Source organism: Triticum dicoccoides, chromosome 5A (genome assembly GCF_002162155.2).
Source record: "Triticum dicoccoides isolate Atlit2015 ecotype Zavitan chromosome 5A, WEW_v2.0, whole genome shotgun sequence".
Taxonomy (NCBI): domain Eukaryota; kingdom Viridiplantae; phylum Streptophyta; class Magnoliopsida; order Poales; family Poaceae; genus Triticum; species Triticum dicoccoides.
In genome coordinates, this window is record NC_041388.1 from 35301026 (window position 1) to 35316951 (window position 15926).

The 15926-nt window shown below is 44.1% G+C and overlaps 1 protein-coding gene across 1 annotated transcript; it reads right to left on the reverse strand.

The window, feature by feature from the left end:
• Positions 1–1273: 1273 nt before the first annotated feature.
• On the reverse strand, positions 1274–12107 carry LOC119296886. Its single transcript, XM_037574907.1, has 4 exons — positions 12016–12107; positions 11678–11834; positions 1847–1936; positions 1274–1746 (listed from the first exon to the last, which is right to left on the reverse strand). The coding sequence occupies exons 2-4, from the start codon at positions 11816–11818 to the stop codon at positions 1477–1479; spliced, it is 501 nt and encodes a 166-aa protein (XP_037430804.1). The 5' UTR covers positions 11819–11834; positions 12016–12107; the 3' UTR covers positions 1274–1476.
• Between the last annotated feature and the right edge of the window lie 3819 nt (positions 12108–15926).

Genomic DNA, 15926 nt, shown 5'->3' on the forward strand with positions numbered 1-15926 from the left:
CATGATCTATTGCACAAACAAAGATGGATTTCCAAGGTTTTATATTTTTTTTTAATTTTTTTATCAATTTATAAAGCCCTCTAGACTGACTGGTCAAAACATCGATCTATATCTCAGGGGGGCATTGTAAAATATTCTTTTTCAAAATTTTCTTTCATAGCCGTGATTGGCACATGTGGTTCACCATGTTCAAGAAAGTTTGTGTGATTTCGAGGTGGTGGGAAAATCACTTTTTTTTCAAAAACTGGCTTAAGTAGACCAAATGGCCCCTCCGGAATGCGGTCATTTTTTCGACCACCTCCAAATGACCTCAACTTTGGCACACATGATCTATTGCACAAACAAAGGTGGGTTTCCACAGTTTTATATTTTTTTGAATTTTTAATTAATTTATAATGCCCTCTAGACTGACTGGTCAAAACATCGGTGTATACCTCAGGGGGGCATTGCAAAATATTCTTTCTATATTTTTGATTTTTTTTGAATTTATAATGCCCTCTTATATTTGATTAATTTTTTAATGCCCTCTAATTTTTTTGAATTATTTATTTATAAAGCTAGGTTTCCAAGATGGCTAGGATGGACCATGCTTTTCCTTTTGTTTATTTTTTTCCTTTTCCTTCACTTTACATAAAAATTACCTGAGCACTCCAAAAATAACATAAAAAATACATGACCCCTCAAATAATGACATACCAAAAATTCAAAAGATATTTTTATCAAACACATCTTTTTGAATATTTATATTTTCTTTTCTTATAAATAAGTGACATTTTCAAAATTCTAATAAGTAGGGTAATATAACTTTATTACAAAATAAAGTAGATCTTATTTCAAATTTCTTTTTTTGCACACATTATTTTTAACTAGTATTACATTACTCTTCTAAATTTACATTTAATTCCTTCACACTTTGATGATGGAATATTTGCTCTCTAATTGCAACATAGGTTCAAATGATGGAACATTTGATCTTTTTTCTTATTCAAATTATGCGTTGATGGAATGTGTGAGGATGAACAATTATTAGTAACTTTACTAAACCACATGTACTATAATTCATGACAGCCATTTTGGAACATTGCCACATTCAATATTTGGTATAATTGGCACATGGGCACAGCATGTTGCACTTGCCCACAGCATAGACAAGTGTTGCAGCATGTCTCAAGCAACACTGAAGCGCCATTTGTGATCATTGCACCATCGAAACAACAACTAAACATGAAGGAAGCATTCACCACCAATAAAGTTAAGACCACACATATATAGATAGCATTCTAGGTTACCACCATAGGTAGCAGGCAGTTCACAACAGATCCAGTTCAAACACACAATACATTACATTACATTACATTAATATAGCAAGTTTTCAAGCAGTTCAGACCCAGATGCAGCTTTCCAAAAGTAAAACATCATCAAATATATTGATGATGAGTACGGCTTCCAGCTTCCGATGATCAGCATGATGTACGACTAGAGGTCAGGGTTTCTCAGGACCTTCAGGAGGGCAGAATGCTGACCAATGATCTTGTAGTCATGACTGGAGATCGATGTAGCCCGGCAATGTTCCATCAGATGCTCCAATAACCCAAACCTGGGCTTGGGCTTGCTGCCGTAGGGGCATCGGTACTTTTTATTCCTCCAGTTGTAGTACTTAGCAGGTCCTTGGACCTTGATCTTCAACACCTCCTTCTCTTTAAAGGACTCGACGTTCCCCTCGACCACATCATCTCCAGATTCATACTACACACATTAATGACTGACATTAATACATTATGCATTCAAAAACTATAAACACATAATACTAACTCAATGCAGAAATAACATTTCAACTAGGCCTTACCTCGTACGGCTCATCTTCATCAGACTCATATGGGTAGAACCCAGTCTTGTCCCACTTCCTCTTGTTGCCTAGAAGATCCTCCTCCTCCTGCTATATTGTCAAACAAGCACATCAATTACAATGAATTGAATTGCAGTTCATAGAATGTCATTACAAACAAAATTGTGAATGTGAACCACATTGGTATGTTGCAAGTGACCAAATGCTTTCCTTATAAATACAGAATCTAAGCAATCAATCAACAGATAAATGATGTCCTTCATAAATGCTAATGAAAATGCAAGCTGGATTCTTGACATTCCCTGGATTAACCCAACACTTTTCTTTTGAGGGAATTCCCCCCCCCCCCCACACACTACTTAATGGAAACATATAGTATATTTTGTTGCTAGGATGCCGCCTTGGAATGTTTGCTTCACACTTTACATATAGTATATACTAATTACAGAAACGAACTATAAATTTTAATATGCACAAATTACTATTTTTGGGATAATGCAGCGAAGCTCCTACACATATTAACATAATGCAGTAGTTAATTAGGTACAACTTCAACTATAAATGCATACATCTCCAACAAACATCTAAAATTTCATTACTTACCTAAACAACAACAAATTATACTATAGATGAATCTTGTATCATCTAAATCAATTCATTGGCACATCTTAATTAATGCATTCCAAATCAAACATGTTTCCATCCAGTATCAATGAACCACAGATCAAATCAAATAATCATAAATGTCAGCAGCATTGAACTACAGATCTAATAATCATATGACATCTATCTGACCTTAAATTCCCCCTTAAATAAGGTATTTATCCTCATACTAATTAAATTCTAACAAGCAAAAATTCAACTACTAATCTAATAAGCATCTGAAAAAACCCCAAGATGCTTTTATCTCGGAAGCAACGGCATTGCAGAGGATGTTCAATGCTGTCAATATCTCTGAAGCAACAACAAAATTCCACTACTAACCCAAAGTAAATAAGCATAGACTGCCCCTTCCCCTCGACCACGCTTCCCCTCTTCTTCAGAAGCCCCAATCCAGCACAAAAAAATCCAGCCCTTGAGAAGCTCTTTTTGATTAACATGACAACACCCAGTACATGAGAACACCCTTCACTATATTTACAACCAAACTAATGCACCATCTAATCACCTCACGTAGACAATTTCCAAAAACACAAGGCCATGCACAACTCATCTCATAGCCTCTGCCTGACAGGCATCAATCAAGCATCAAATAACTGCAACTATGACAACATGCATCAATCAAGCATCTAAGAATTGCAACTATGACAGCCATAATCCCTAGAACAAAGCATCCATTTAATTAATCATCAAGCCAAAGAACTAAAGCAGGCACCAACCCAAACCAATACCGAAGTATATATTTGACTCCAAACACCTAAAGAATTGCAAAAGTTCCACTACTAATCTAATAACCATCTGAAAAAACCCCATCCCTCAATCTGGGTACTTCTAACTTAATCTAATAATCATATGTGGTCCACCATTCTTGCACGAATCAAATACAGAAAAACCCTAATGCAGAGAAAACCCTACCTCCAACAAATCTAACCAAACAAAGTTCTGGCCACAAACCCTACAATCTAAAAACTACCAACTAAAAGTTAGCCGCAGATACCTTCTGCTCCGCTTCCTCCTCGCCAGAGCCGGCCTCCACCTTCTCCACCTTCTCCACCTCGTGCGCCTCGCCAGAGCCCGCCCCCACCTTCTGCGCCTCGCCAGAGCCCGCCTCCACCTTCTGCGCCTCGCCGGAGTTCGCCAGAGCGGGCGCATCTGGCTGGACCGCGTCGTTGCGGCCCGTCCCCGCCTTCTCCAGATCTCCAGCGGAGGGAGCACCGCGCTGGACGCCGGCACGCCCCCTCACAAAGGTGCCCGCAGCGACCTGCCGCGCCTGCTCCACCAGATCTGCGCCCCAATCGGGGCGCTCGCCTCCTGCGTCCGCCATGGCGATGGAGAGGATGCGGTTAGGGAGACGAGGAGGTTGGAGAGGAGAGGGAGTGGAGAGTGGAGAGTGGAAAGAGGGAGACGATGCGGTGGGGGGAAATGGTGCGCGATGCGGCCGGAGGTGGTTGCCGTCCACATTTATATGATGCGACAGTTTTGGCAACTACCCGTGACACGTGCTGCCCCACGCGCGGGCGGCTTCACGCGTGCACGAAAGGCCGTCGTATACAAACAAATACGTATACGGACGGGCATACATATACAGCCGGGCATACGATCTAATCGGGCCCGTATGGGCCTCCCAGGGCTCCTCGGCGGCTATACGCGAGGGCAACAAAGACGATCGTGCCCCTCGTTATGAACCGTTTTTGGTTCATCCTGGCCGTCGATGTGTTTTTCCACCCCGCGTTCAGCCCAGGGGGGAGCACCGGAGCAGAAACGGTGTGTGCCACGGACGACGGGAACTCGACGGGGACGGGGCCGAGCGCGGATCTTGCTCCCGCATGGCCCACGACATTGACGTCCTCCTCGCCACCTTCATCACCCAGGTCGAGTCGCCCTCCCGTGGGCTGTGGCGACGGAGGTGGAGCCGCCGAGGAGCGGGGATAGCCCGAACCCGAGCGTCCAGGTCGTGCCCTGCCGCGTCAGCGACGTTGTGGCACTCTTGGGAGAAACGAGGGTGTCCGCTGTGGCTGGCCGCTACGTCGGCGCGCTCCACGAATGGGAGCCCGGAGAGGACGGGTCCGAGCACGGATCCTGTTCCCGCGTGGTCCACATGGCTGAAGCCCTCTTGCGTGGTCGAGCGCACGGACGACGACTCCGCCGGGGTGCCGTCGTGCCGGAGCCGCCGACCGCGCAGGTTGAGCCGGCGGGTACGCCGAAGAGCGGGCGGAGTCCGAGCGCCCCGGCCGTGCATGTGGCTGTGCTCCGCCACGTTGGAAACGGCGTGGCATGCGGTGTACACACGGCCCCTTCTGCTGTTGCTGGCGGTGACGGGGTCAGCGGTGTGACGACGGCGACAGGAATGGCGCGCCACTGCATGAGTTCCATTGAGGAAGAGAGACAGGGGCGGCGAGGTTGGATGGAGGGACTGGTTGCGTGTCCGCAGCCGGGATTTAGGGGCGCACAGCGGGGGAGATTTTATAGTGTCCGTAGCCGGGATTTGGGGGCGCATAGCGAGGGAGATTTTATAGTGGCATACAGCGGCAAAGCGGTGACCGGTTGCAAAAGATCTTTCCAGAGCCAGACAAATCTAGAAGCAACCATCTAGAACCAATCGACCTGGCGCAAGGTCAATCAACGTGGCGCAATAATAGAAAAGGAGTGAGTTCACCAGTAATAAAAATATCAACCACACGTGTCACGTTAACAAGGGCTGTAAAAAAAATTCAGAATAAACCAGGTAAATCGAACCCTTACGGACCTAGTCTTCTTAGTATTTTAGAGTGCACGTACATGTAAACCGTAGGACCCAAACTCGAACCGTCATACATATTAAAAGCATGCATGTATGTGTCTAAATAGTACCATTTAGACACATACGTGCATGTTTTTAAATACTTGGTATATTTTATTTCATATGTACACACATTTTTAAAAATGCATGCTTTTGTAAAAGCATGTGCTTTTAATACATACTATTTTTTGTATACGTGAACATTTTGAAATAATTAATAAATATTTATTTCATATATATTAATATTTTTGCACACGTGAATATTTATTTTTTACCATAACATACTTTTCATTTTTAAGAAAATTACTTTTGATAATATAATAACCTTTTAACTAAAAACCATAAAATTACTTTTCATTCATATTACGTAAGTTTGGAAAAACCATATTTGGAAAGGAAAGTTCAATTCAAGCCTTAATGGACAACGTTAAAGCCAAACCATGTAAGGTGCTTCAGGTGTTTTGCTCGACTATGTGATACGGCAATTCCTATTTGTCACTCGTTGCGACAAGATGTCGAACAAACCCACACAACGAGCAAATGGGCTAGAAAATAGTGTTCGCCTATATTTCGGTTTGGCTCTAGTTCCAGGTTCTAGATGGTTTTACAAGGTTCTCATTCGGTTTTTCATTTTTCTTCTTCATGTTGTTTCCTCTACCGGCTTAAATTTGTTCTGCTTTCAGTTTTAATTTTCCATCTGCATATTTTTTTGGTCGTTTTATTTTATTTTTGAAATGTACACAATTTTGAAAAAAAATCTTGGAGTTGAGTAAATTTTCATGTTTCTTGAAAAATGTTCACATTTTTGCAAACTGTTCATAATTTCTAAAAAATGTTTGTTGTTAGATTTTTATAATAAAATGTTTACAATTTTTTAAAAATGTGACTTAAAGAAATCGTAATTAACTTGTGAAACACGGGACCTAAAGCACTAATGCACATAGTAGTGGAACGCTAACTGGTCATGTTCATCTGAGTGATTGCGTTTGCCCAACATTCTATCACAAAGTGCAACATATAGGAGCCCTTAGTTATGCCCTGCAATGAGATGGGAAAAGGAGGACTCGACTTCTAGGCATTAGTTCTTGCTTTTCCATCTTTCTTCAAATTCAGTCATTTGAGAAACTACAACATATATAGAAGATATAATTTTGTTTACATGTAAACATCACTATATAGCATAATGAGGGCGACTATAGCATCTATAGAAGGGACGCAGATTTGGTGTACATGGGTGCACGTGCACCCTTTATGAATAGTAAATTTGAAAAAAAATGCCAGAAATAATATGAAAAATCTGAATTTATTTTTGTAATATACATAGTCAATCGGTATACTTGCATATGAATTAGTTTCACGAAGAAATCACATCCGTGGTAATCTGGAAAAAATGACAAAATCAAAGTTATATTCAAAAGAGGAAGTGTTCCTAAATTACCCTGGGAATATTTCTGACTAAATGAACATTTCTCCAAGGTTTTTTAACAATCTATATTTTGTCAGTAACTAATGGGCCCCTCGCAATGTTGCTTTATTTGCTTTCTGTTTTTCTGTTTATTAATTTACTCCAGAATTTTACTTATAGTTTAATTACCAAAATTAAACTATTTTTAAAATATCGTTCACTAGAGAATAAATAGGGCAAATATAATATTAGGAAATTATCTTTCCTGCCTTTATGCAAGTTTTCCGAAAATAATTTTTGGGTGGGACCATCATGGTTTTCAACCAAATTCAAATTTCCATTTGAATTCAGTGTTGGCATTATTGGTCTCAAAATCCACATATGCAAGGAAATCATGGATGCATATGCTCCTAATTTCACAACCAAAATTTAGGAGAAATTTGGGTTTTTGTGAAACTCAACCGTCGCCGTCTTATACGCTCTCGTCGGAGTCATCATCATCGCTGCCGTTGAAGTAGCTGAAGAATTCTTCCGCGTTAGCGGTCGAATTCGCTAGCGTCTCCACCGACTCCCTCAATGCCCTCATGTACCTCGGCTCATCTACCGGGTCTGCAGTGTCCATGAGCACCGGCAGTGCAACCCAGCTTGGCGCAATGGTGAAGTCACAGATCGCGTGGACGAACCCCGGCATGTCCTCGGGGTCGCCTGCCTCGTTCGGCGCAAATGGTGAAGTCACGGACAGCTAGTAGTACAACATTCACTAGAATAAAGCTAGTAGTACAACATTGTGGCTGAAACGTTTGATTTTTATGTACTCATTTTTTGCTCGGATGCCATTAGTAGGTAACCAAAAATTTAAGTTACATTGCCTATTGTTACAATGTGATGGATCAACCATTAGGTTTTTTACGAGCCCACTCATCGGCTTACTTATTTTTGTCGGAATGGAAACTCCAAAGGTCAACATGGTCCATCTTGACTCATGTCATTGTCTCAAAAAGCGTGTCAAAAAAATATAAAGGCAATGATGCGGATTGATGGCATGCCTCCACCAAAGCATAAATTGGCGAGGCATCATGTGCTTTCCAAGCATGCACGTGTTCAACGCACTATCTTGAGTAAGACTATTTTTCTCTTTTCTAACAATTTTTCCTAATTTCTAGAAGAGGACAACAAACCTACCCATTCCCTATTGCTTTTCCTTCAACTTTGTATGGAAAAGGGTGGATCATCTACATAAATTAGCATTGGTCTAATTAAAAGCAACAATTCAGATGTTGTTGGACCGTCAGAGCCTACATAACTAGCTAGTTGCTTTAACAAAGTAAGATGGTCACTGTTTAACCTATTCTGAGCACATGGAAACTCAATCGATTGGAAGTCATGATGTCTCAACACATGAAGTATTTTGGCATCTAGGGAAATATCAAGATCCTAACGAATTAATCCCTCACATGCTCACATATTTAGTGTTAACTAACGTTCAAAGAATGCACGACATAACAAGATTGGAGCCCGTCCCCCGCGCCGCCCTCCTCTGGCGACACGGGGGAATCCCAGCCGCCGGTTCTAGCACCTCCCTCCGCCGCCCTCCCCCACATCGCCACCGCCGGAGGGCCGGCCGGCGAAGCCGCGCCGGGCCCCAGGAAGGCGGCGGCGGGGCGGATCTGTCCTCTCGCACGCTCCCCCGCCCACCCGCCTCGCATCTCGCAGCGGCTGGCTCCCGCTAGTCCGGCAGGTCTCCGGCGTGCCCTGGCCGCGCGGATCCGGTTCGCCTCCACCACCTCCAACCCTCCCCGCGCGCGGATCCAGGATTCCCCGGCTGTCACGGGCGCCCCCCTCCATCACCGCAGCGGCTGACCCCACTCCTGTCGTTCCGGCGGGGGTGCGGTGTTCCTTGGCAGCGGCCATGGGCGCCCATCCCCACGGCCCTCCCCTCCCCCCCGGCGGCGCGGCCTTCAATGTCGCTGGCGCTTCGGTTGGGTGCGGGCATGTGGCCGTTTGCGGGGGTGCACGCAGCCTGCTCGCGCAGGCGTCCCCCCTCCTCCGGCGGCTCTTCCTCCCCCCATGATCCAAGGTAAAGGCTTTCGCGCGGCGGTGGCGAGGTTCCAGTGGTAGTGGCAGATGAGGGGCGCCTCGCGATGGGTTCTTTGCTGCGCTGCTCCGGCCCCGGCAGCCTCGACCCCGCGTTCTCTGGTGTTCGACGCTTGCTAGCGTTTCCTCCGGGCGGCTTCGGCCTCGGCGCCAGTAGCTGCGTCCCTTCCAGCTAGCCTGGTTCAACGAGATGGCCACGGCCATGGCAGCTCAGATCTGCGTCTCTCCGGTCCTAGCTTGCCGGCGTTGCCGGTCGCCGTCGTCCCCCCATTGCGGTGGTCTTCGCTTCGCCGCCGGCCTTACCCTGTACACCTCAAAGCCTCCCCCTTTGGCCCGATCCTTTGTTCGTGGGTTCGGAGGCAGTGCCACCCTCCGGCGGCAGGTGCAGCCCCACCAATCCAACCAGAGCTGGCTTCCTCATCCTCGACTCCATTATCGGCGGCTATGGGATTGCGCAGCCTCAGGCCAGGGAGAAACCCTTGCTCGGCTTGCCCGTGCTGGCAGCGGCGGCGCCTGCGGGTGTCGTTGTCCTTCTTGGAGGCGCTGCCACAGCCTTTTGGCTACGCCCCTCTTCTAGCTCAGGGGAAACCCTAGGTCTGGCTCCTCGGGACCGGATGGCGACTGCGTCTTGGCCTTGTCTTCCTTCTTGAAGGCGCTATCTTGCTCGCTAGCGGTGTCCCCGATGTTGGCCTCGGCGATGTGTTTTGCCGCTCTTGGTTTTGGCTTGGTTGGCTTTAGCTGTGTTGTCTCTTCTGTTCGGGCTGAGCACCCCTTGTTTCTCTGCTCCGGACACCATGTTCACATCTGTTTGAGTTCGTGTCATGTGTTGTACCATTCACTGTACTTCTTCTATTCCTTTTATCAACGAAATGATATGCAAGCTTTGCGTATTTGCGAAAAAAACAAGATCATCAAAATAAGTTTTACTGTTAGAGGAATTGTGGCATATCAAATCAAGTGTGGATTAGCATCTTATAGGGGATAACAGCAAATAACTGCCACAATGCAGTGGATATGCATCTAGCCCATCAAAGGATGTGCCCCAATGGCGGGCGAACAAGATGAAATTAGCATTCCCAAATCTCATAAGGCACATGTCCCGATGATGTGTGTCGTCGCACACCATGCATGATGTGCCTTCCTGATGGTGGTTGCTGAGTTGGGCTCAGCACCTACATTGGCATGCCTACTGCACCGTGGCATAACTGAGTGGCGCTGCTGATGGACACCAAGTGTCGCCACATGTGGCATTATCGCTTATCGCACACCGTCATGGTCATGTCAAGGGATTCTGTGCTGGCCTCCAAACTTTTCGATACGCCCCGAGTGTTTCATGGACCTTGGCAAATTCAGTTTACGTACCATGGCAATTTTCCTTTCTTATATGTACCATGGTAAAAAAAATTAGGGACCATGACCAATTCAGTTTAGGGACCATGATAAATTAAGTTTATGGAACATGGCAAAAAACAATTAGGAACCGTGGCTAATTAAGTTTATGGACCATGACAAATTCACTTCAAGTACCATGTCCAATTCAGCTAATGAACCACGGCAATATTCACTTTTTAATAGAACCATGCAAATTTCTATATTTAAGAACGACAACAAATTTATATTTTTTTTCATAAACCTACCATGTTGTACACGCAACAAGATTAATATTTTTGCCATGTATCCATGGCAAAATTCCCTAATATTTGCCATCCTTTTGAAATTACAAAATTCCAAATTTTGCCATGTGCCCACTAGAAATTATCAAAAAATCCATGTTTTATTGGTCAATATTTTTATATTTTTTTCATGCGCAATTTTATTATAGGTAACATAGCTGCTATATTATTTTATAGCATTGAAATTTTATATTCATTAGACCATGGTAGTTTTTTCCGTAGGTACTTTAGCAATTTTCGTTATGTAGACGATGGCAATTTCTTTTTGGTTAGACCATGGTAATTTTTTGTAAGCAGGATGGCAATTTAGACCATAGTTCTCTTGTCTTGCAACATTTTCTTGGACCATAGCGATTTTATTTAGCATACCATGGTAAATTCCTTTTTTACATGCTATCAAATTTTTTGACATGGCAATTTTGGACCTTCTTAGAAGCACAACCTTTTTTCCGCAATGTACACTTTTGCTATGTGAACTCTTCTGTTTTTTTTATTAAATTTGCCATGTTATTTCCACAACAACAAAATTTAATTTTTTATGAGATTTTTTTGTTTGAAACAAAATATTTATGTTTGTTCTTGTTTTTAATATGACAAATTTTGTCATCCAATTTTGTTGTGTGCAACCTGTCAATTATACTATTTTTTATTTATACCTACATCATGAAAAACTTTCTTTTTTTATATTTTATTTATTTATTTGCACACGGGAATGGTGATTGGGCTAGAAGCCTAGCGAAGGTCATGTACGGCTTTGGATTCGCTTGGGGGGTTACCTGTACGGCTTTGGATTCGCGAATAGAAACGTTCGCGCTGGAGGGGGTTCTCCAGCGAACTACTGGTTCGGGCTGACATCGCTAGAAATCCGATCTTCGGTAGACATTGGGGGTCCATACTTTATCCCTGATTCAGACAAAAGATACTGTTTCTCCTTCTTCTGTTGCATGCAACTCCATGAAAGAATTCAATGTTTTTATCTCGTACTCTCCTTCAAGGCCAATCTTCACATTAACTAATCGGCATAAGGATTTCCATCTGAATACTGACACAAGCTACTTTAATTTACTAGTTATAAGCTGATGTTTTTTTTGCGGGACTGCAGCAGAGGACGAATCCGGATAAAAGATTTGATCGGGGTATCTAGCAACCAGCCAAGAGCCAACGGGTTGTAGTAGTGGAACACAGGACAGGAGAATCACTGGTTGTGCACTCGTCGTTACCTGGCTGCAGGGGACGAGGTAGCGGTAGACAGCGTGGACGATTGCGGAGTTGGCGGCGTAGGAGGCCATGAGGAGCGCCCATTCGCTGGCCTGCTGGACAGCGTCTTCCATGGATCCAACCCTTCTTTGCCAGGAGTCCATGGATCCAAGCGAGTAGCTAGGACAAGAAGGCACTACTAGTTCAATTCCTTGTCTCAAAAAGAAACGATGGACCAGCAAGAAAAAGAAGTAGATGCAGGAGAAGAAAAGGATTCACCAGCAAGAAATGAAGCCCACGCTGGATAGCTAGTTCCAAATATTCGAACGAGACGGAGGGAGAGGGGAGGGGAGGGGCTCACCGTCGCTTGTCGGATGTGGAGCGAGCGACGTCGCTGGAGGGTGCTTCGCTGCTCCGGTACGCTTTCGCCTGGGCTGGAGGGAACGTGTTGGAGTTTGCAGGCGGAGGGCTACGGAGTTTTGGTGTGGAGCTGTTTAAATAGCCGAGCGACAGAGAGCGCGCTGCAGCACGAGGATCATTCTCGACTGGACGTCACACATTTTAGCTCATTTTAGGTGCACGTTCATTCTTATCTATTGCCATTTCTACTACAGTAGCATACGCATGTAACTTGGCGTGCTTCGTGCAACTCATACCACTCTATCGACTGGTGGCTCATCCAACATTATTTTTACACTTGGATGTATTTTGAGTTACATTGTCTATTTTTACTACATCATGGATCATCTATTATGTTTTTACGACCTCATTGATCCACTTATCTATCTTTGAAGAGAATAGGGAAGTGGGGCTCCAAAAGTCCATGGTTCAACCCGTTCATTGTCATCTAATCGAAAAACGTGCAAAAACAGAAAGAAGATGATGGCCACTGATGGCATGCCTCCAACAAGGAATAAAGTCATGAGATAGCATTTACTTTCCAACAACTCAACTTTTCAAGTCATCATCTCGAGTAAGCTTAATTTTTTTTCTCTCTCTCCCACTTCGGTAAATTCATATCTAGGCTCGTCTCTATTGCTTTCATTTTCTTTTCCAACCGGGCTCACACCCCTTTCCGTTAACTTTGCAATTAACAGAAATACATCAGTTTGTTGAGTACTGTGCAAAACATCACCCACTAGCCAAAGCGAAATGAGATAGACTAGAGCAAAAGGAGACCGAAAGAAGGGAGCGAGTTGGTGCACCGTCAGGAAACCCACTGTGGATGATCCTAAAACGGGCCAGCCACCATAGGACGAAAACCCGACGACACTAAACCAGTGCCCAATAAACATTCTGGAGACGACTACAGGACACTGAAACAACGAAAGGAGAACATAGGAACAACAGACTCCAGCGGGCATCAAACCCCAGTGGAACAAGTTTAAACTAGGCAGTGCAGCAATTTAGCCGATCCGGATCGCACCTTCAACACCCAGAAGAAGCATGCCACACGGGTAGGTTCTGTCCGCCAGAACAACAGAAACTTGAGCCAGCCTCTTAAACCCAGCCTGCAACTCCATCTTGTCGTCTCCTTTAAGCAGTCATGCCCAATACCACATAAACGAAAAAGCAGCGAAAGCAGCCTCCAACGGAGTGCCGACATCGTATTTATCGAATGTAACTTTTTTACGAATGCACCAAATCCCCCAGAAAATGGTAGCAATAATCATCATATAGAACTTTTTCCCTCCCGGGAAAAACTGATATAACTAAGCCCAGCTTTGCCAGAGAGATCGAGGGCAGCAAGAAGCCCCCGTTGTCAATCCCAACACGCCCCAACCCGTGCGTGCAAATGAGCAGGTGAAGAACATGTGATTCGCAGTCTCCACATCCATACAAAAAAAACAGGCGGGATTCCCAGGCAAATACCTACTTGGCATGTTATCCCGCGTAAGTATAACATTTTGAAAGAGCTGCCATAGGAAGATTTTGATTTTCAAAGGAATCGTAGCTTTCCATACCCACTTATAATTCGGGCCAGATATATTCCTTTCCAGCCACCCATAACTGACTTAGTAGTAAATTACCCTTTACTATCCAGTGCCCAAGTAACAATGTCTCGGGAGTTGTTCAGAGGCATACTTCTAGCCTCAGAAGTCACTCATTTTTTTGGTGCCAAAATATGAATAGTAACAATGATTTTTTTTGTGCAAAAATGGTGTTCTTTGATGGATTGGCCCGCCCCAACAAGCTTTAACAATACTTGGCCCATTTTGTATGATTTTTCTGACTCCGCCACTGGAGGGTGGTCTCCTCCGCAGGATCCGTGTCCGTCAGCTGGTCCCAAATTCAGAAAGGAGGACTGTGGAGAGTCAAGGCAAATTCAGAAGGCAGGGAGAAGAGCACCAGCCAAGCTGCACGGTAATTTTCATCTAGTGCGATTTCTACTACAGTAGCATACACGTGTAACCCGGCGCGCGTGTTTCATGCAACTCATACCACTCTAAAGATCTCCATTTCAGAAAGAAAAAAAGTACTACCTCCGTCCTATTTTATAGGTCTCCTTTGTAGTTTGTGTCAAATTTTGACCAAAGATTTAACTAAAAGAATGTTAATATATGTCAACAAAAATTATATTGTTGGATTCGTATTTAAACATACTTTTCAATGATTAAATTTTCAATGACATGTATGAACATTTGGTTAGTTTAATCTATGGTGAAAATATGACACGAAATACAATAGAGACCAATAAACCAGGACGAAGGTAGTACCACTCTAACACCTGGTGGCTCATCCAGCAATTTTATTTATTAATTCTTTGTCTGGATGTCATTAGCAAGTACAACCACAATTTTTACTACGTGATGGATCATTCATTATGTTTTTTTACTAGCTCATTCATCCACTTATCTAACTTTGCCGAGAATAGAAAGTCGGGCTTCAAAGGACCACGGTTCAACTTGATTATTGTCATCTAATCAAAAAGCGTGTAAAGAAGAAAGAAGACGATGACGATTGATGCTATGCCTTCAACAAAGAATAAAGTTGTGAGACATCGTGTACTTTCCAACAATGCAAGTTTTCAAGTCATGATCTCAAGTAATCTCAATTCTTCTCTCTCTCAACCACTTCACTAAATTTCAAAACTAGAAACATACCTGAGTCATTCTCTATTGCTTTTCTTTCGCTCTCTTTACTTTGTCAAGGAAGAGACAGGCTACTCTTCAGGAATTAGGTTTGCTCTAAGTAAAATACCTTGGATGATGTCGGATCACTCGAGCCTACATGGCAATATGATCTATCAAAAGTCTACACATCGTAATTGTGAGTGAAGCTCAAAACACACACCATCCACTTATCCATCTTTGAAGAGAATGGGAACTGGGGCTCCAAAGGTCCACGGTTCAACTATATCATTGTCAACTAATCAAAAAGTGTGCAAAAAAAGAAAGAAGGTGATGATGATTGATGGAATCCTTCCAACAAGGAATGGAGTTGCGAGACATCATTTACTTTCCAACAACTCAAGTTTTCTAGTCATCATCTTGAGCGCTGATCAATTATTCTTTCTCTCTATCTCTCTCCTGCTTTAGTAAATTCATACCCGAGCCAGTCTCTGTTGCTTTCATTTACTTTTCAACCACCCAAGTTTTCGTGTCATCATCTCGAAGAAGCTCAATTCTTCTTTCTCTTTACTTTTTCAAGGAATAGAGTTGATCCTCTTCATGAATTAGGTTTGCTCTAAATCAAATACCTTAAGGCATCTCCAATGCTGACTTCCAAATCGAATATCGTATTCGTTCAGGGACCGGCGGAGACCAGTTCACAGACAATGATACGGGAGCCCATCCAATCATGCCCGCATACATTTCAAACCGCTTTTCAATAAACTGGACAGATTTCATCAAACACGGCGGATTTCAGCATAGCTCGAACATAATTTACATAGAATGGACTATATTTCAACCGTATAACTAAAGAAAAAAAATAGAGAGTAGGAAAGGGAGGGGAAGAAACTAAAGGGTGGGAAATACTAAAAGCCAGAGACCTCTACAACCTCTGCTGCACCCTCCCAGGTACGAGTACGTAACTAGGGCCGCTCCGCTTGGATGGTTTCGATCGATCCATCCATCAAAATGTTCATGCTTGGTCTGAGTGGGTGCAGTCCTCCTTCCTCCTGCGCTGCGTCCAGTGGACGGACGCGGTCGCGGAGGCCGCCGAGGCGAGCGCCCTCTGGCTCGGCATGCTCTGCTGCGCCCTACTCCAGGCGCTGCAGCTCCCGTGCTCCCGCCGCTTGGTCCGCCGCTCCCTTGCCGACCGCGCGCT

Bases quoted from the DNA above. Each gene is read 5' to 3' on its own strand.
- LOC119296886 (XM_037574907.1), bottom strand. From the start codon at position 11,818: ATGGACTCCTGGCAAAGAAGGGTTGGATCCATGGAAGACGCTGTCCAG. The intron at 1,937-11,677 runs GTAACGACGAGT...TTGACAATATAG, and splicing joins ACCTCGTCCCCTGCAGCCAG to CAGGAGGAGGAGGATCTTCT. The intron at 1,747-1,846 runs GTAAGGCCTAGT...TAATGTGTGTAG, and splicing joins ATGAAGATGAGCCGTACGAG to TATGAATCTGGAGATGATGT.